A 22,100-nucleotide genomic window follows, 5' to 3' on the forward strand; every position below is an offset into this window, starting at 1 on the left:
TTTTAAATACCTTGGAATTTGGTTCGATTCTAAAGGCACATGGGGAGGCCACATTAGGTATCTAATAACGAAATGCCAACAAAGGATAAATTTTCTGCGAACAATAACTGGATCATGGTGGGGTTCTCATCCAAGTGACATGATAAGATTGTATCAAACAACAATACTTTCAGTAATGGAATATGGGTGCATCTGTTTCCGTTCAGCTGCGAACACTCACATTATTAAACTGGAACGGATACAGTATCGTTGTTTACGAATTGCCTTAGGTTGCATGCAGTCGACCCATACGATGAGTCTTGAAGTACTAACGGGAGTTCTTCCTTTAAAAGACCGATTCTGGGATCTCTCTTCTCGTTTACTTATTCGATGTGAGGTTATGAACCCACTGGTAATTGAAAATTTTGAAAGACTTGTCGAGCTTCAACCCCAAACCAGATTCATGACAGTGTATTTCAATCACATGTCACAAGAAATAACGCCTGCTAGGTATGTTCCCACATACGTCAATATACTAGATATTCCTGAATCCACTTTATTCTTCGACACGTCCATGCAAGCAGAGATTCGTGGAATTCCGGATCATCTACGCTCGCGGGAGATCCCTAAAATATTCACAAGTAAATATCAACACATAGACTGCCTTAAAATGTTTTACACTGATGGGTCACGAATCAGTGAGGCCACTGGTTTCGGTATTTTCAACAATAATTTTTCAATTTCACTCAAACTTGCAGAACCCGCCTCTGTTTATATAGCGGAACTAGCAGCAGTTCATTATAGTTTGCAAATAATTAATACTTTACCCCCGAACCATTACTTTATCCTCACTGATAGTCTCAGCACAATTGCAGCTCTACGCTCAAAGAGGATTGATAATCACGATTCATTCTTTTTGGGGAAGATACGAGAATCTCTGAGTAACCTGACAAGAAAATGTTATAAATTTACCCTAGTGTGGCTCCCCGCCCATTGCTCTATTGCGGGCAATGAGAAAGCTGATAATTTAGCCAAGATTGGTGCACTAGATGGTGAAATATATGAAAGACCCATCGCTTACAATGAATTTTATAGCGCTTCTCGACAGAGGACACTTGCTAGTTGGCAAACATCTTGGGACAATGGAGATATGGGACGATGGCTACACTCAATTATCCCTAAAGTATCAACGAAGGCATGGTTCAAAGGATTGGATGTAAGTCGGGACTTCATCCGTGTGATGTCTAGGCTCATGTCCAATCATTATACTTTAGATGCGCATCTCCGTCGTATTGGGCTCGCTGAGGGTAATCATTGTGCTTGTGGAGAAGGTTACCATGACATTGAGCATGTTGTTTGGTCCTGCACTGAATATCGTGAAGCCAGATCACAATTAGTAGATTCTTTACAAGTCCGAGGAAGACCAATCCATGTTCCTGTTAGAGACATCCTGGCGTATCGCGATCCTCTATACATGGAACTTATCTATCATTTTCTAAAAACAGCGTCTGTCAAAATTTAATTAAATTCATCTCCTCATACTCTCATCCAAGGCCAATCATTCACCAATTAAAGTGCCCTAGAATACTTAGTTTTTAAATTTAGACAATAACAGAAAAAAAAAAAGTAAATAAATACACCCGAAAATACTAGATCATTATGAAATACAACAATGTAAGGAAAAAAGCAAACAATAAAGTGATTTCAGTGTTAGTTTTAGACAAAATACTAGTATAGTTAAAATTAGTCTTAAGGATTTTTGTAACGTGCTATGTAAAAAAAGAAACTGGCGTAAAAAGCTTTTGCAAATGCCGTGTCAAATAAACGTATGGAAAAAAAAAAAAATAAAAGGAGCATTCGACTCTGTTTCCATTGATGTTCTCTCAGAGAAACTACATCAATAAGGTCTTTCACCAATATTAAATAATTATTTATACAATTTATTGTCAGAAAAGCACATGCATTTTTCATATGGCGATTTGGTAACATTCAGAATAAGTTACATGGGCCTCCCACAAGGTTCTTGTTTAAGCCCCCTTCTCTACAATTTTTACGTGAATGATATTGATAATTGTATTGTCAGCCCATGCACTCTAAGGCAACTTGCAGATGATGGCGTGGTTTCTGTTACAGGACCAAAAGCCATAAATTTATCAAGTTGGGCATTGAAGCTAGGCATCGATTTCTCTACGGAGAAAACAGAGTTGGTTGTTTTTTCAAGGAAGCGTGATCCAGCTCAGCTTCAGCTTCAGTTGGTTGATAGAACGATAGCCCAAGTCATGACCTTTAAATATCTCGGAATTTGGTTCGATTCTAAAGGTACATGGGGAGGCCACATTAGGTATCTGATAAAGAAGTGCCAAAAAAGGATAAATTTTCTCCGAACAATAACCGGATCTTGGTGGGGTGCTCATCCAAGCGACGTGATAAGATTGTATCAAACAACGATACTTTCAGTAATGGAATATGGGTGCTTTTGTTTCCGTTCAGCTGCAAACACTCACATTATTAAATTGGAACGAATACAGTATCGTTGTTTACGAATCGCCTTAGGTTCCATGCAATCGACACATACGATGAGTCTTGAAGTACTAGCGGGAGTTCTTCCCTTAAAAGATCGATTCTGGGATCTCTCCTCTCGTTTACTTATACGATGTGAGGTTATGAATCCATTGGTAATTGAAAATTTTGAAAGACTTGTCGAGCTTCAATCCCAAACCAGATTCATGACAGTATACTTCAATCACATGTCACAAGAAATAACGGCTTCTAGTTATGTTATGACATGTGTTAATATACTAGATACTCCCGATTCCACTTTATTTTTCGACACGTCCATGCAAGAGGAAATTCGTGGAATCCCGGATCACCTGCGCTCTCTGGAGATCCCTAAAATATTCATAAGTAAATACCAACACATTGACTGCCATAAAATGTTCTACACTGGGTCACGAATCAATGAGGCAACTGGCTTCGGTATTTTCAACAATAACACCTCGATCTCTTTCAAGCTTGCAGAACCTGCCTCCGTTTATACAGCCGAACTAGCAGCAGTTCACTATAGTCTGGAAATCATTGATACTTTACTTCCGAGCCATTATTTCATCCTCACAGATAGCCTCAGCACAATTAAGGCATTACGCTCATTACCGCTTGATAATCACGCTCCGTTCTTTTTGAAGAAGATACGAGAATACTTAACTAAATTAACAAACAAATCTTATCAAATTACCTTAGTGTGGATTCCCGCTCATTGCTCCATACCGGGTAATGAGAGAGCGGATAACTTAGCCAAAATAGGGGCGCTGGACGGTGACATCTATGAAAGACCTATTGCCTTCAATGAATTTTATAGCGCTTCTCGTCAGAGGACGCTTACTAGTTGGCAAACATCATGGGAGAATGGAGATCTGGGACGGTGGTTGCACTCAATTATCCCTAAAGTATCAACGAAGGCATGGTTCAAAGGGTTGGATGTAAGTCGAAACTTCATTCGTGTGATGTCTAGACTCATGTCCAACCATTATACGTTGAATGCGCATCTCCGGCGTATTGGGATCGCAGAAGATAATCAATGTGCTTGCGGAGAGGGTTACGAAGACATTGAACATATTGTTTGGTCTTGCACTGAATATCGTGAAGCCAGATCCCAATTAATAGACTCCTTACGAGCCAGAAGAAAACCACCCTATGTTCCAGTTCGTAATATCCTCGCTTTACGAGATCTCACATACATGGGCCATATTTATAATTTCCTGAAAACAATAAATATTCAAATATAATTATCCCCACAATGTTTCTAGTTTTTTCCCTTGCTACCCACAAACAATTTAGATTTCTTCGCAGTTAGTTAAGTTAGATAAAACGATATAAATAAAGAAAAAAAAAATAAACAAAGATTACAGAACAACTATCAATAGGTTTACAATGAAATTCAAGAAAAAATAGTATAAATAAAAATATTCAAAATGATGATTATCCTCAGTATTAGCATTAGAAAGTGAACTTTTATTATAACGTGATAGACTTAAGAACTTTTGTAACATGTTATATAAAAAAACCCCGGCGTAAAAAAGCTTTTGCAAACGCCGTGTCAAATAAACGTTTTATGAATAAAAAAAATTATTGTCGAGGAATATCGCTCCTCAATTCGGCGTACAAAATTATGTCACGTATTCTGTTCAACAGATTGAGGCCGTTGGAGGAGTCTTTCGTCGGCGCATACCAAGGTGGTTTTCGTGAAGGCCGATCAACAACGGATCAAGTGTTTACCCTGCGACAGATCCTAGATAAATTCCGGGAATACAACTTGCAGACACACTATCTGTTTATTGATTTCAAAGCGGCGTACGATTCAGTGAAAAGAAACGAGTAATGGCAGATAATGGTAGAACATGGTTGTCCGACGAAACTGATTAGGCTGATTCGTGTCACGCTGGATGGATCGAAATCAAGTGTTCGGGTTTGCGGATGAGATTTCGACGTCCTTCGTAACCTTAGACGGATTGAAGCAGGGTGATGCGCTGTCAAACTTGCTGTTCAACATTGCTCTTGAAGGTGCCATCAGGAGAGCAGGCGTGCACCATCGTGACTCGGTCACATATGCTCCTAGGATTTGCGGACGATATTGATATCATTGGAAGAGGCATTCGTGCCTTTTAAAAGGGAGACAGCAAGAATTGGTCTCACAATCAACACCAGCAAGACGAAGTACATGATAGCTGGAAGAATACGTGGGTCCAATAGTGATGTTGGTGGTGAAGTGGTGTTAGGTGGTGATAAATTTGAAGTAGTGGAAGAATTTGTGTACCGTGGAACTCTAGTGACGTGCGATAATGATGTTACCCGCGAGGTGAAAAGGCGACTTGCAGCTGCAAATAGGGCTTTTTTACGGACTTCGTAGCCAGCAGAAGTCCCGTAGTTTGCAGAGGAAGACAAAATTCGCGTTGTACAAGACATTGATAGTTCCGGTTACTTTGTACGGCCATGAAACGTGGACTTTAAAGGAAGTTGATCGTAGATCGTTCGGTGTCTTCGAACGTAAGGTGCTGCGAACAATACTAGGCGGTAAAGAAGAAAATGGCATCTGGCGGCGTCGCATGAATCACGAGTTATACAAAGTATATAAAGGAGTGGATATTGTCAAGCTAATAAAAAACGGCAAGCTGCGGTGGGCTGGTCATGTGCCGGAAGAACGACAGGCGAAAATAATATTCAGTAGAGAACCGGGAAGAGGCTGACGACTCCGTGGCAGGCCGCGTACACGATGGCTGTTTGCAGTGGAAGAGGACCTAAAAGCACTCAATGTCCAGGGTGACTGGAAGAGATTGGCACAGGACCGGGTCCAGTGGAGGAGAATTCTTCACTCGGCGTAGATTCAACGAAGCGAATTGTTGCCCATCAAGTATCAAGTAAGTAAGGGTCCTGATTTACCAACACATCTACCGCAAGTATTGTGCCAATTTTGACAGCCGGATACTGTGTGTAGAGAAATAATCTGCATGTTCCACCAAATCAAAGTTCGCGTTCTCGACTGCCAATCACAATGCTTCCTATTTCGAGAATGCCCAAAAAATTATCAACATGTTTACATTATGGACGTTGTCACTTTCAGAGCGACTTGGACAGCTTTAGGGCTATTGAAGTAATTAACCATGAACGACATGGATGCCCTGCGGAAGATCTGTGAGTTCGCTGAGGAAGTAGCTAAAAATCTGATTCTGGAGAAAGGTGAAAACTCTGAGTCGGTTCTGGGAATGAAGTGGTTGCTGAAAGATTGCGTATTCATGTGCTCCTCTGTCATGCGAAGAGACCTCCAGCAAATTCTAGACGACGAACACATTCCCACCAAACGAGAAGCCCGTCGGTTTATGCGGACTGATTCAACAGTGAATCTCACATAGATCAAATCAAAAGATCGTTGCCGGTATCAACAATTCCTCGCAGTTCGTGCACACTTAATTTTTTCTGCCGAATCTCAGTTTTTTCGCATCTTTTGCCGAAATCTCAACAGCTGAGATCTCAGTAAACAATTTTTTTGCTGAGATCTCAGTAAAAGTGACGTTTCATAACTGAGACTCGGAAAATATTTCGCGAAAATCAACTAACAAATCTCACTTTACTGAATCAGTTTCTGAATTTGCTGACTACACTGACTGAGTATGTGTGTTTCCGAGTCAATACATTCTGCCAAAAGCAAGAGCCCAGTGATCCGAAGAACAATCGGTTCCTGAAACTTGCGACGAACTACGTCTTATTCACTTCAATCTGGGTTATTTTGCTCCGAGCATCAAAGTCTTTCGGTTTATCTTACGAACCAGATTGCATCGCGTAACAACATAATGTTTTCCGTTACTATTGTTTTCCATCCTACTTTGAAAGAGCAAGGGCCGACATCTGGAGCTCGGCATGCTCGCCCAGAATGAGCTACAATGAGCTCAATACTCTCTGTGGAGGATCGCGTAGTTCGAGGTCTTCCCGAATGAAATTACTGTACTGACAAAGTCGCAAGACCTGAAAAAAAGACTATCACTGTATTGTCGACAAGTCTAGTTCAATATCCAAGACCTGGCCATTCCTAGATGACAACTTCATTTTGTGGTTGACCGGACGGATCGGTGCCGCATCTTACGCACAGGACGAAACTAAGTTTACCGCGAGTCTCCTCGAACACCACCTAATAACTTTTCTCAATGGAGACTGGTATCATCGCCGTTACCGTCACACTAACCGAAAAACCATCGTCAATAAGATTCGCCAACGCTTCGAGATCGCCAAACTTAGGTCGCTTGTGTAGAAGGTTGCCAAGAACTGCATATGGTACCGCGTGATGAAAACGGTTCCAAAATCATCAGCTATGGCCCTGCTTTCAGATATGCGGCTGACAACGTCCCGGTCAAACCATTCTGAATTTGATTCGGAATCCTGAATGGAGACATTATGGATTCCAAATCAAATGCAATAACCGATTCTGAGTCGGAATCGGTTGTTGCATTTGATTTGGAATCCATAATGACTCCATTCAGAAATCCGAACCGGTTCCGGAATGAGTTTAACTGGGGTTTTTTCGTTGATCTGAATTACTTCGAACCGGTAGGGGAGAGAGGGTAACGGTGGATCAGCAGGAACTATGAAACAATCGCAATAAAATCATAATGCATGAACATAATCGTCTCATTCCCTCATATTTCATGGTTACTAATTCTTTACACGTGTTACTATATTTTGGAAGATTTCTGATAACTCTATCTCTTTTAATGGATATTTGTTTGTTTTATAACAGTCAGAGTAAATTTGCCATAAAAATCATTATTTCATTTTTATGAGTTACCGTTCACCAGAAAAATGTTTATTCTACTGTTATTTGTAGCAAATTTTATGCTCAACATTTGCCGCGAACAAAGTTTTTTGGTAACTTGTCATGGTTCTGTGCAATTTGACAATCTTCATAAATAGACCCATTGGGTAGCTGTGAAACGATGATATATGGGGAACAGTGAAAATTTCTTGTCTTTGTGATCTATATTAAAATGTGAATGGGTTCCGATTTTCCACGATAAATACATTTCATTAAATGGAAAGTTTGTCAATTTAGACAAGTTTTGTAGAAATTATCGCCTCTTTCAGGATTGCGTCCTATATGCATATATGGTGGTCCGATATTACGCGATGATATAGTGATATCTTGCGGAAACAAACAATTTGCGTCTCAAAATAACTTTAATAGGAAGCTTTAGGATCTTTATTCGTCAAAACAAAAGAATGAAATTCGCAAGTAGAATATTTCACTGTAGACGAGGTCGTGTTTCATAGTTCCTACCCATGGGGCTCACTGGTACATTTTACCACCGACTGTTGATTACCCAAAAAAAGTTATTTCCCGTGAATTTTACCAGCTGGAAAAAATATATGCATTAGTTAACAACAGAGTGAAACTATGTATCACTTTTAGCTACACAAATAACATGTATTATCATCAAAATGAAATCGTATAAAAAATGTGTTTCATTGTTACCACCTCTCCCCTACTAGCTAAGGTGGGCAGAAGCTACGCGAACGCTGGGTAGCTCTCTTTAGCTGTCTGACAACGAGAACAATACTCATGAAAGTAGTGGCAAGTAGAAGTGCATAATGGCAGTACGGTGCTTAGTATCACATAGAGGAACATCCCAAGAGTTCTGGACGGGCAATGCGACCTGTTTTCAAAGCGCAAGCAATAAACTCAAGACGGATATTAAATCCAGCTTTGGCACCCACCTCCACCAGCGCGGAAACAAACTGGAAGTTCATCCCGCCGCCGGCTGTTGACGCAATCTGAAAAGCACCTCGCAAACCGGATGACGGGACACTGAAACCATTCTTTACGATGCAGAAGCGATGATCAGCTCGAGGCCGCTCATGTAAATGCCGCTAGAGTCGGCTGACCTGGAAGCGTTGTTGCTTAACCACTTTCTTCTGAGCAGTTCAAACGGCATCAAGATCCCTCCGACGGAACCTGTGAATCATGGCGCAACACTTTGCAGTAGCTGGAAGTTAACCCAATACATCACGAACCTGTTCTGGGTGCGGTAGCTGTAGGATTGTCTGCCGGTTATCGCCCGTAGGATTAAATGATTCTAGCGGGCAAAAGACCTGGAAAGGAACTAGTGGATTCAAGGAGGGATCGAGGATGACCCTGCGAAGACAGCCACAAGACTGGCTGTATTGGACGTCGCAGAGTGTTGTCAACCTGATTTACAGCTGAGTCAAAATCTTCCAAGTGTGCAAACAATTTTCCGACGGTCGAGCTTTTCCTGCAAAAAATTTTTATGGGTTCACAACGATAAATAAAAATAAAATTTGAACAGTTTTCCGAAATTCGAATTATTTTCAGAGTTATGGCTATTTACTTTGTTTAGCATGAGTTTGGCTTTTATTTAATTTCTCACGGTTGATAGCATCGATACTGCTCATTTTTTACCAACTATAACTGATGATTTGTTGTTTAAATTAAAATTTTGCGTGACGAAAAAAATAGTGAACTGCAAAAGTTATTAACAATTTTTGTAAATAATTGAAATATTGTTGTATAAAAGCTCAAAAAATTAAAGTAAGGGTTAGGTATTTTTACATAGAATGTGTAGGCAAAATTTGAAATAAATCGGTTAAGTAGTTTTTGGATGGCAGTTTTCACCGCAAATAGTGTTTTTTCCAGAGATGTTCTACAAAAAGCTTGTCAATATTTTTGAATGGAAAAATTACAGAATGTTATTGAAATGATACATTATAATACACAAAATCTTTGGTCAATTCGCTTCACAAAGTTTAAAGAAAAAATCACAAAAGTTTTTTTTCTTGCTAAAACCCTTACCCCCCTTAAAGTATGAAAAACAGAATGATTTTGAAGAGCTTACATATGCGAACATCTTTGCCGAAGACCGAAGTTCTCTGTTCATAATACATTCGAAGTTTTCGATGTTGTTTGCGAATAAACCCTTAAATACTTCTTTTAAACATAACTTTTTAAATATTTTTAAACTTTTTCTTGCCAAGATACATATTTTTTTCAAAAGAGGTCATTGGTCTATCTCTTACGATTCACAAGTTTTTGGACGGGGTACGCATAGCTTAGTTGGTGAATCGATTGCCTTGTACGCAGCTTACCTGGGTTCAATTCTGTGCAATGACCAAATATACTACTCCTGATATATTCTAGTTTAAATGACATGAAAGAGACATCACTTACCTTGGGTGCGTAAAATATCCCTGCATGTTCAATAGCTCAGCTAAAGCGGTAACGATCCGGGATCCATCCTTCCAGTTATCAATTCTAAAATTTGAAAGCAAATCGAAATTAGTTATCCTAGCTCGTCAGGAATACCGAGTCATTCACACTTACGGATTCTTCAAAATCACGTGCGCATACTCGGTATCAACCGAGTGCGGAGCGTGACTGTCATCGGTGTGAACGTGCAATTCCTTTTTCGATTTGGGCGGCTTGGAACCGTCATCCTGGTCGTGCCTACTGCTGCTGCTGGGCAACGCTTCCTGCGGTAGTTCATTGGCCGATGGTGTCGACGGTGGTGGAGGTGCCGGTGGTCCCGGTTTCTTCACATCCAATCGCTCGTGCCGGGTGAACCCGAGGATGTTGTCCAGTAAGGCGCGCGCTTCATTTTTACCCTTCGCCGTGCCCGTTTTCGGTACATAGACGAACCCACCCTCGGTGTAGAGACCCGCTTCGGACGGTGCATACTGGGCATCCTCGCGGAAGGTGCTAGGGAATTCGTTAAGATCGGTCAGATGATGGTGGGGTTGGGTGTAGAACTTGTCCATGGTTGGTACGTCGTTTTCATGCACGGGATCGTTGACGTTTTCCGGAGCGAAATTCGAGATCTTAGGAATGTGATGCTTGTTGGCATACTCGCGGAAAGAAGTTGTCTTCGGATTTATGAAGGTGTAATCGGGAACGTCCAAAGGGGTCAGTTTTTCTACTAACTGTTTCAGAGCCTTTTCCTCGTCAATATCGGCTTTCTGTTCCTTGAAAATCGAGTGATCACGTTTTTCGTTGAAGGAAGGTGGTTGCTTGTGGAAGTGTTCCATCTCGTTGGGAATCTGATCGTCGAGGTAATCGGTGACGTCTGGACTAGGATAACGTTGAGGTCCGAAATTGCTAATCTCCAGTTGCTGTAGCATTCTTCGTAGGGCAGCTCGGTTCCGTAGCTCCCGGAGACGGCTTCGTTCCCGTTCTTCCTGCTGTTGGTCAATGAGGGGGGTTATGATAGGATATGACATCGGTTCCATATCTTCCACAATCGGGGTGTGATGATATTTCGGGATCATAGGTACTAGAGGTTCCGGAAGAAGCTCTATGTTTGAGGATTTTTTGACGGTGCGTAAAGCAGAAGGATAGAACGACGGAGACGGTGCCGACGATGAGGACTTTTTCAGAGGAGGATAGTATACCTCATCGGCGTATTCATCGTTGGGTGGAGTGAAACGGACAAACGCTAGCGGGCTCTGGGGGCCAAGTACTTCTGGATCTGGTGCCAGATTGGCACACAAATTCCGAGGAATCTCCGTATTGGAACGCATTGCAAAGAGAGCTCCCTGCATACGACACTGGGTAAATACGTGCTCCCATCCCAGGCCAGCGCCCTGTAGGTCTTCCAGCATTATGGCCAAGAAACGGGACTGGTCTTCATCCAGCGGTTCCCGAAAAAGTTCCTCCGGTTCTAGTCCATATTGTGGAAGACATTTGCCGAATACGAAATCTGAAACAAACCCAGTCGTTAGCTAATCTACAACTATTTGGTACGCAACAGTGCAAAGTAAAGCAGTTCAACGACGTAAACTTATTAAAAACTGAAAACGAAGTGACTACTAATTACATCCTTGTCGAGCAGATTCGTTTTTCTACGACGATTAAATTAATATGACCATGACTGACAACACAGGAAAATGACCAATTAGAAAAGTTTTCCTCCTACAGCGATAGCGGGGCGTGGAAAGATATAATTTCCCGCGTACATTGTCGCCGTCGTCGTAGAGAAATGCTGCGCAAATAACCGCGAAGAGTAAAATGACAGAAAATTTCATCACTTGCACTGGTAACACAATAGTAAGCAATAGAGCAACAACACCTACCATCGTAGCACCACTCTAGATGTTCGACGCAGAGCGTCTCGGCGAAGAGGCATCCTGTAAAGAGGGAACAGAGATAAAAAAATACCAGGATCAGAATTGAAATCAATTGCAATGCAACCGGCAGGGTTGATGCGACTTTATTAAACCGATAACAATTTCACACTCGAGTAGGAAAAACAAATTTTCTGCTTTGTGGAAGAGTTTTATTGCATTGCAGTGCCCGCTTAGAAATGTTTCCAACTGGGTGGGGGTGGAAAGGAGATATTAACTTACAATGTCGTGATAAAAATGCCCACGTAAGTGAATGGGAGTTTTATTTTACTGCTGGCGGAGCTGGCTGCCATGAACCGGAATGAAACTTCACCGTTATTGATGTGGTGGTTTAATATCGTGAAATAGTGGGTACATGAAAGTCACATAAGTTGAAGTGCGTCTGTATTTGAATTTAATCGAGTTTTTCGGTATTGATGATATGCTTGCTGACACGGCTAACTGAAATTTATGATTAACATTTGTCCAAACTGCTATTAGACTTGATAGTTCAAAGACTATTGATTATTTATGGATTCAAAGGAACGTGACTCGTTGCGAGCGTTTTACACCGGACTAGCGTTTCTACGTACCTGCCAGAGCAGTGGAGATTGAAAGTGTGATCACCGAACCGGGTGTCGGAGTGTGCTCCAAAACAATAATCAGTCCTTATTTTTTCAAAGAGAGAGAGAGAGAGAGAGAGAGAGAGATCATCGATGGCGCACGCTACCGTTGGCTTTTGGCGCACTTCAGATATTAAAAGTTCAAACCTCCCAAGTAACAATCAAAATGCTTGGAGGATCTCTCATTGATTTATCTTGGTTTTAAGAAGGATTGCTTGAAGCCGATGATTTTATTATGGTTTTATGCAGTTGTCTTTTTATTTGCTCCGTAGTTACGCTACAAAACTTTGTTATGACTTCCACGATAATGCTTTAGGGTACTAGTTTTAAGAATGGTTTTGAAACGTTTCTGAATATTTTTTAAAGCTGGAATAAAACTAACATAAAACAAATATTTTAGTCATAAGACAGTTTTATCGTAGTTAATTGCCAACATTCAAGTTATTTGATTTCTATAATAAAACCACTTGAAAACAATTACTTCCATGAGGGGCTCGATATACACTAAGAAGTTATAATAATTGTCAACAGAGTTTCGCACTCTTTGTTTACTGGGTTGTATTGTTGTAACTATCAGCCGTAAATAAGCTACTTCAACAGTACAATTTTGAAATTATCCCTGAAGATCTCCCTACTAAATTTTTTGAACAAATCTACACAGGTTTATTTCGTCTACAAGGTCTATTTCAGCATTTCTGAACAAGTGGCATTAATATTTATTTTTCCTTGATGATTATCAAGATGGTAAATAAAGAGTGGGCGCTTTGTTGTGGGATCTGATGCGCTTGTCAAACATGGGAAGCTAATAACATGAACTACTTCGTTTTGCTATGGGATAATATATAGATTGTACGATTTGGTGAGTATGATGAGGGATTGCATGACAATTAAACAGTCGAGTATGTAATACTAGGACTACCCGATCAGAACGACATAACACAAAGCTATCAAATTTATATCTCATGTTGATATTTATTACTCACTGTGCTATCTTTGTGATATCCCAATTAGCAAGGCAAGCAATCTTATATCAAGATTATATCTTCTGGTGATATCATTGAACTGCTAATATGGTTGATGGTTAAAGCCCCAATAAAAAATCAATCTATCAACTGTGAATGATTGTTATATTACACAAATGACCGTCTATTTGCTAACACGCTGAAGCTTTTATTGATTTTCTGATATTTGCATTGTCTACATGGATATTCAAAGTTCCAAGATTTTGAGAATAGATAAGTTTTAGACGCAAGTGGTCGGAAAACTTGAAAGTAAGGTGTTTAACCACTGAGAACTGACATACAAGTAAAGATTTCAACTTGCGTAAAAAATATAACTGTCGCTTTGAAATGACAACAGCAAGTAGCAACTTGCTACTGGTCGGCGCTTCGGTCGGCCAGCAATCGCTATACGGGACTTGTGTGCAAACTTGGATACAAAGGTGATTCACACATGCGAACCTGTATGCGATGGTGATTTTCAACGTATTTTCATTTAAATGTTTACACAGGTTTTTCGAGAGTTTGTTCCAGCTTATATGTCTGTTCTTTGTGGTTTAACTTACTTGGTTACATTTTGATTAAGAGATTACCTATTTTCTGAGACACTTGTCTGACACGATATTTCGAATATGGTGCTTATGATTTCAATATTAAAGCCTTTATTCAAAAAGTTTTGTAATCGTAAAGTTATCAACAAGCTATTCTAAAGATTATAATTTTTATATAAAACTTATTTTAAAGAATATGCAGGAAGTATCAAGCACTCCAGATGAAATAGAAACGCGGATTCAAATAAAAATCTGTTTTTTAAACTATTTGTTATGGTTTTGTCAAATGATTATATAAATAATTTTCTATTAATTAATTGTGCATATTGCGAAAATTTTATAACTTAAAAAACTGTTTGATATATACTGATTTCCACAATACTGTTATGAATTTTGAGGATCTTCGAGGATCTTCAGTTCGATTTCTCCAATTTATGCGGGTTTTTCATAAACAACCGAAACTTGTTCAGTTTGTGGGTATCTGATTTTGTGCGTTCTCCGAATTACCAAAGTATTGCAATTTATTTTATTTAAACCCCAGCATAAAAATGTTTGAGTTTGAGATGTTGTATCTTTTCATTCCACCTAAATAATTTTGACATTTTACGGTTAAACTGACAATTGCTTTGAATGCGCATATGTACTAATGTTTCCGTTGTATTTGATGGTGCTTCGTTCGTCTTAAAAAAACATCGAACTAACAAATTTTCGCAATAATCAGGATACTTGATTCATTTTGAAGAAAGTTAAAAAAGGAATAAGGCGACCTGTTCCAATTGTTGAAAGATTAATATTTGTGAGTATGCTGCATAAAGCTATCCATATTTCAAAATGGCCTAGAAACCTCTAAATATATACATATCCCAGCTGGTATTATTGTTTGCTGTTACAATTTAAATATGTGTTTTAGATAATGCTTGAAATAGCTAAAAACTTTAATGTAAAAATATTGAATAATTTCCTCCTTAAAACTAAATAAAATTTAGAAAAGAAAATGTATTTTAGAAAACATGAAATATTCTAAAATTCGTCACACCGAACAATTTCTTGAATTTTCTGATTATCTGTTATAATATTCGCAGTTGATAGATTGAACTATTGTAAAAATTTGTATTTCTGGGAATTTATAAGGTGTGAGATAATTGTACTAATTTGCTTAATTTTCCCCATATTAAAAATGCCAATAACAAAACCCCGAAAGCGACTTTACTTGAAATCTCAAAATTTTGGTATTTGTTTCTTTGAATCTATTCGGAATCATAAGTAACATTTGTTGTATTCTTCGTAAATTAATGCAAGTAAATTATCCGCTCAATGTTACCATATCGCATCGACATTATTTCGCAAAAGCGTGTAAAACATGTTAACATACAAGAGAAGCGCCGAAGCGCACTATTCAAAATCTAAAAATAGCCCCACTTTCCTAATCTGCAAAGATATTAGAAAGCTATTCAGTCTATCGTAACATAGACAGCTGTAGTAGTGAGCAAAACTGTATGAAAACAAAGCGTATTATACAAGGAAAACAAACAGTCTTTAGGCTTTGGCAAAGTTCAATGTGTGCGTTCTGGAAACATATTCTGCATCTATAATCGTTTTGCCCTTGACGGATGCGTGGAATATTATGCTAACATTAAACATCGGTCGAAAGCATGCAGGAAATATTCCCATAAAACTCAGAATACCCAAGTTCAAATCGCTATATCCATAAATAACAATCAGCGTGTCATATATTCATAATAACAATTAGCCTGCATGTATGCAATCATTTGACAAAATTATAAAAAGCTTTTGCTACATGAAGCTTTTTGCATCCAAACGAAAAGCGCCTTAATGTATGCTATATTTTTCTTTTCTATTCTATTTTTAGACCTGCACACTAAATTCGTTGATACTATACAATAGGTAATGAAAGCTATATTGGCCGTGGGAGAACCTAACAAAATTTGTAATAATTCTGATTGAAGCCTATCACAGGTTGTCATATTTTTGATATATACTAGAAGAATTTCTGTTATGTTTTCTGTTATTTTACCAACTAACGAGACCAGAGTTATAACAAGGGTTGTTATCATAGCAAAGTAACTCAGTCTGTAATAATTTTGTTATTTCTTTCTGATCGGGTAGCTATCCCAAATCTGGCGCAATCCTATGTTGGGGTATTGAAAACTCCATACCTGGAAAAGCTATTGAAAACTCGGGCAAAAATTACCAAATACGACGAATATTTCTAATTGTATATACATGCGCTTCAATAGTTCTATTATCTATTAAATTATTCTTTTTGGAACTTGCTCAGTACTCAGAGTACAAGACTGCATAGAGTAGAATGGGGTCAAATAGGTATGGGGGTACAATAGGTATAGGGCATTATCTCTGGTATGTTATTGCAGAGGTCGCTCATCTTGTGTGAATTGAACACGGTAGAGAACATCGACTGTCATTTTGTCTATTATTGTAGATCAGCTGTATTAGTTACGGCGTCGTTTATGTTTTCGTGTGTTGTACTGCGAAAACGCATTATCTTTTGTCCTCAGTAAAGCACATTCAATCAATGTAAAACAATGGCAAGTAGGTCTTACGTAATAATTAACACGAGTATTGGTGTTGGTTTTTCGATATTTTTTCTTTTGAAAAAAAAAATGCGGACATAAATATGAAACATATGCTTTGGGGCACAATAGGACAGCCGTTTAGGGGCACTAGGTCACTACTGATCCTCTCACACCTAAGCAACCACGTGAGCCGGAATAAACAACTTCAATACCACACTCTGGCGACGACGAGGACACCGAAGAAGTCATTCGTAATTACAAAGACAGACGCAGCTTCCTAAAAAACATTTCATGATTTTTCACATCATTTGCCACTTCTCATTTTCTTACCTGAATGACGTCAAATCAAATTTTAAATAATCTGCAGTATTAATACTCTTTAAATAAAAGTTGACCCGGTGATTTTCTAGGCGGGTACATTGTTTAATTTAACCTCGAATATGGTGACCTATCGTACCCCCAGATTTTAAAAACATTGAAAAAAGTGCCTTCGCCTTTTTGGATTTAACTTAAAAAATATTTAGCCAGGCAAAAAACCATTACCGCCAACATGTTTCGAGATATATAACCTATCCAACGAGTGCTTGTTTGTCAAAATCAGCACAAAAATACCATCGCACGAGCTCGCCAAAGAAAACTGATCTACTTAACTCCTCTCTACTCTAACTAGTTCATGCTACAATTGAATTTTGGTTTTTTTTTTGGAATTGCAAAGTGCTGGTTTGCCGATTTCATACGCACGGAACCAAGCAAGCTCAAAAGCTGCTATTACCACAATACTTCCCAAACGAAATTTCAGAAGAAGACACTGTATTCGTTTGGCTACGTCAAATTCATTGTGTTAAGACATTATCTAAAAGTACATAACTGGGTTTTGCTATAAGCTTATCCAGCTTTTTATGTGCCATAATGGTGGTCTAAAATGTTCAGTTCGTAATACGTTTAATGACCCTTTTTTGACAATAATCGTTTACCTCAACCGCCCAGTGAGATTAAGTCATTCTACGTTAGTCCAATGCGTTGGATGTTTATTCAATGAACGCCCGACATCTTCAACTGGGCGTTGCTGTCAAGCTGGCGTAAACGATTATTGTCAAAAAAGGGCAATTAAACGTATTACTAACTGAACAGTTTAGACCGCCATTATGGTACGTAAAAAGCTGGATAGTCTACAAATAATGTTTCAGTAGTGCGTCGCATTATTTAGCATGCAATGGTTGTTTTTGTGCAGTTGCCACAAGTGTCAAATGTTCTGGTAATGTATATCCATTGTATGATAACCATAGCATTTCACATATATTAAATTATCCTTTAGAAAATAAAATATTTGATTTATTTTCCGTCTTGTTTTCTATTTTGCTGCTCAAATTTGACAACAGCACCGTTACATAGAAAAACTTCCACTATTCATCTACCATCTTGGCCAAAGTCGCTGTGAAAATAGTCAAAGCCAACAAGCAGTGATTAACCCTAGAACGTTGCACTGAGGTAAAATATACCCCACGCCATCTTTGGAGCCGTGTGAAGACGAGAATTCGGCATTTACTGACCTGCGACCCTAACCATAATTCAATTTACAGTCCCTATTAAGAGTAGGAAAAGGTGGTATAGCCAGTTTTCTTATAGCCTTCGAGAAAGCAGGTGTCAAAGTTGGCGTGGGGTACATTTGTACCCCAGTGCACGGTTGCCGTTAGTGTTTCGTCAGGTTTCGTGCTGTCAGTGGAAATGTAATTCGTGACAATACCAGTTTAAATACTGGTTGTTTTACTACGTAAGTAACAATTAGTATTATACATTCGTTTTTAATCATTTATTCAATTAATTTAATTTTGAAACAGAAAAAAAATCGTTCTCATTTTTGCTGATTTGTTTTGTTTTATTGTTTATTTTTAATAGTTTTTCAAAATAATGACTCGCAAGTATAATTTGCGCACAGTATCTGCTGTAACAGTAACGTTGCGTGTTACAAATGTATTACTGATCAGAAATATTTTTTTCATTTCAATTTCCACCCAATTTAGTGGTATTTTCCAAAACCGGATTGTTAAACTTTCACTCTTCCAAATAATTGCACTTTTTCAAAAATTTCGAAATTCCATTTTATACCGTTTCTAGACCATTTTTTCAACTTTTACAATCATTTGATTTTTTCAAATCGGTTGAAAATTCGCAAAGTTATAGTAATTTTTGTGAAAAAATTCAAAACCACGATTTTTTCTATTTTTTTTTTGTTCAAACCAATTTATGTATCATTGATTCAATAAATTCCGTTCTTTCACTCACACATCTGTTTTCGCATTTAAAAAACAAAGAAAATGATGTATTATACTTTTCTTTTGTTTGTATTTTTACCTGCAAATATTGCGATCAAACGCGTTGGGTACATTTGTACCCCAGTGCAACGTTTTATGGTGGAAAACGCAAGTGCAACGTTCTAGGGTTAATCCCAACATAAAGCTTGCCACTCTTCACATAGATTCAGAAGTGCTATGATAGCACATTAGCTGTATGATTTACTCAGTTATGACCAACTTAGGAGTATGTGTCATATGGAAGGCTTCTTCAAGTGTATCAAGTTTTGTTAGAACAAACTGTCGCCCTCAAGAAAAACTACCACATCGCGAAGTAAAATTTCTCCAATATGCGCTTTATGGCTTGTTTGGGTGGTGTAATTAAACGGTTCAAGACATTTCTTCGAAAGAAATTGACCTTTTTACAAAATTTGAAACACTTTTATAAACACTTGGTTGAGAGGTTATTTTAATTTTAAATAAAATAATATTAATATTAAATTTTAGCTGATTTCACGAGGCGCATTCATTTTGCGTTATTTTTACATTGCATTTTACCATAAATTTTTAACTGCATGCCTCACAATTCGTATGGAAATGTATTAAACAACAATACATTTCTTTTATATTCAATATTCTGAAAAAAAAAATTAAATGCCTAACAGTCTGTCCTTTCGTTCGATGATTGGAATCGTGCGGCATTAAGGAATAGAAACTCGATAAAATTTTATAGACCGCATTCAATCAGTGAAGAAAATCGAGGTTAAAACTGAAAGCCGTACCATGGAAAGCAAAATCGGTTTTATAGACTTTTTCAAGAACGGTTTACAGAGTTTCATGGTGGTTTTATAGCGCTCATAACATGGCTCTTAAAACTACTACGCCACAAGAAGGTTTTATGCTGTGGGTTTAGTATTACACTTAAAGAGTAGAATACAACTGTGATAAAACTACTATTCCTGTAGTAGTTCGCATAGCAGGTTCTACTGAATACCATAAAACTGGACCAACTAGTCATAACATGAGTTTATAGCAACCTGTACTGCCCATATATGCATAAGAGTCCCATATTGAAAAATAGCAAGCCGAGAAAAACGGTGTTCAAGATTTACATTTTTCATTGAGCCTTATGGATGGGACAACCATGTTTTGGTATTTTTTTCGATATTTTCTGAACAAACCTGGTAATCTTATTTGTGCATTATGATTCAGTGGTGATACTGAATACAATCCAACAGTTATCTCATTTTCGACAAAATGCCATATGGGACTCTTATGCTTATATGGGCAGTGTAGGAAGTACATGAAACCATATGGTAGACATGGACGGTTTTAAATATTAGCTTTATTAAACGCTATAAAACTTCAATATAATCAAAATTGTTACTTCGGCTAGCACACCTTAATGATGTTTTATTGAGCTGAAAAGTTGCATACATTCCTTTTTCGGTGTAATAAGCACATATGATTTCATGCGAAAATTGAAGATGATTATTTTCATTGAAATCTCTCCTATTGAAAATCCCTAGTTCTGCATCCAAACTTTTGTTTTAAATTGTGAAGCCTCGTTCCATTTTTTTTTCAAAAATTTCTTCGCCTCGGGTTGCTAGGTATCCTAAATTTCGGTTAATTTTTGGTTTTGTGTTGAAGCGCAATCCAGTGTTGACCAGTGATAATCACCGGGGATACCATATGTTGGTAGGTAAATGACTTGGTAATGCGCAATATAGACCCGGTGGTTTGCCACAGTGGTCCTTCTTGCTTCTTGTCCAGTAACTCCTATCCCTACCTCCCGCGGTGCCAACTGGGGTACGAGTAACCATAGGAAAGATCGGGCAACCAACCCCTGTGGGACCATGATCGTATGCTGACAGGGAAGGGGGCTCCTCTTTTCTGAGGGTGAGTCCATGCGAGTGTCTGTTCCTCATGTTACGGGCGGCTCAAAACAGCGTCTGTTCTCCATATTAGGGGCGGCTGATGTATCGTCCTAGTGTCAGCGTGAGACTCTAAACAGAGCTGACACGATGGTCCTGGAAAACTAACCGTTACGAACAATGCAGAAGAAAATACGAATCGGAACAATCGGCAAAAACCTACGCGACGAAATAAGGACTACGATTGGAAACTCGGAACATGGAACTGCAGGTCACTTTGCTTTCCAGCTTTCGACAGGATAATCTACGGCGAACTCTAACCACGCAACTTTGAAGTAGCACTGCAGGAACTTTCTACCAGGCTTTGTAGTGCTGGGTAGGATGCGTCAATGCGTGATTGGAAGGACTCCGATCAACGCAAGGATGTGTAAGTTGAGGATCAAAGGCCGTTTCTTCAACTACAGCATCATCAACGTACACTTCCCACACGATGGGAGACCCGACGACGAGAAGGAAGCGTTCTATGCGAAGCTGGAGGAGGTGTACGACGGCTGTTTGCAACGGGCCGTGAAAATCGTCATCGGTGATATGAACGCTCAGGTAGGACGGGAAGTAATGTTTAGACCGGTAATCGGGCCAAACAGCCGCAAAGCCACCTGGAGATCACCTGACCAACGCACCGAAAATCAAATCGATCACGTTCTAATCGACGGGCGATTCTTCTCTCATATCATCAACGTTCGTACTTACCGCAGCGCGAATATAGATTCGGACCATTACCCAGTTGCAGTATGCATGCGATCAAAACTCTGGACGGTGTACAATACTCGTCGTAGTCGGACGCCAAAGCCCAACATCACGCAACTTCGGGACGCCGGGGTTGCCCAATACTACGCACAGCGGCTGGAAGCAGCACTACCCACGGAAGAACAGCAGGGCGCAGCTACTCTTGAACTTGAGGAAACGACTGGTTCGATGACGAATGTAAGCAATTAATAGAAGAGAAGAATGCAGCACGGGCGAGGATGCTGTAGCACGGAACGAGATAGAATGTGGAGCGATACAAACAAGCACGGAACAGACAAACCTCAGTCATCCGGAGAAAGAAGCGCCAACAGGAAGAACAAGATCGCGAAGTGATGGAACAACTGTACCGCGTAAACGACACACGGAAGTTCTACGAGAAGCTGAACAGTTCGGGCAAAGGCTACGTTCCGCAAGCCTATATGTGCAGGGACTTAGGCGGCAACTTTCTTACGAACGAGTGTGAGGTGATTGAGAGGTGGAAGCAATACTATGACGAGCACCTCAACGGTGAAGTAGCAGAGGACGAAGGCGGTATGGTAACGGATCTTCGAGCACTCGTAGAAGACGATAGGCTGCCAGCTCCTGATCTCCAAGAAGTCAAGGAGGAGATCGGTCGGTTGAAAAACAACAAAGCTGCCGGTGTAGATCAACTACCCAGCAAGCTACAAAAATATGGTGATGAAACACTGGCTAGAGCGCTGCACTGGGAAATCGACAAAATTTGGGAGGAGGAGATTCTTCCGGAGGATTGGATGGAGGGTGTCGTTTGC

At 39.3% G+C, this 22,100-nt stretch overlaps 1 protein-coding gene across 5 annotated transcripts in view; it reads right to left on the bottom strand.

Moving 5' to 3' along the window:
• LOC131678721 (receptor-type tyrosine-protein phosphatase N2) overlaps positions 1-22,100 on the bottom strand; it is a 122,967-nt gene that overhangs the window by 38,115 nt on the left and 62,752 nt on the right. For all 5 annotated transcript variants that reach the window (XM_058958996.1, XM_058958998.1, XM_058958997.1 and 2 more), the window contains 3 exons: positions 11,602-11,655; positions 9,857-11,228; positions 9,704-9,787 (listed from right to left, as the gene is read on the bottom strand). In XM_058958996.1, the coding sequence (XP_058814979.1) occupies positions 9,704-9,787; positions 9,857-11,228; positions 11,602-11,655 (1,510 nt within the window). The remainder of the gene's footprint in view (positions 1-9,703; positions 9,788-9,856; positions 11,229-11,601; positions 11,656-22,100) is intronic.

This window comes from Topomyia yanbarensis, chromosome 2 (assembly GCF_030247195.1).
Source record: "Topomyia yanbarensis strain Yona2022 chromosome 2, ASM3024719v1, whole genome shotgun sequence".
NCBI lineage: Eukaryota > Metazoa > Arthropoda > Insecta > Diptera > Culicidae > Topomyia > Topomyia yanbarensis.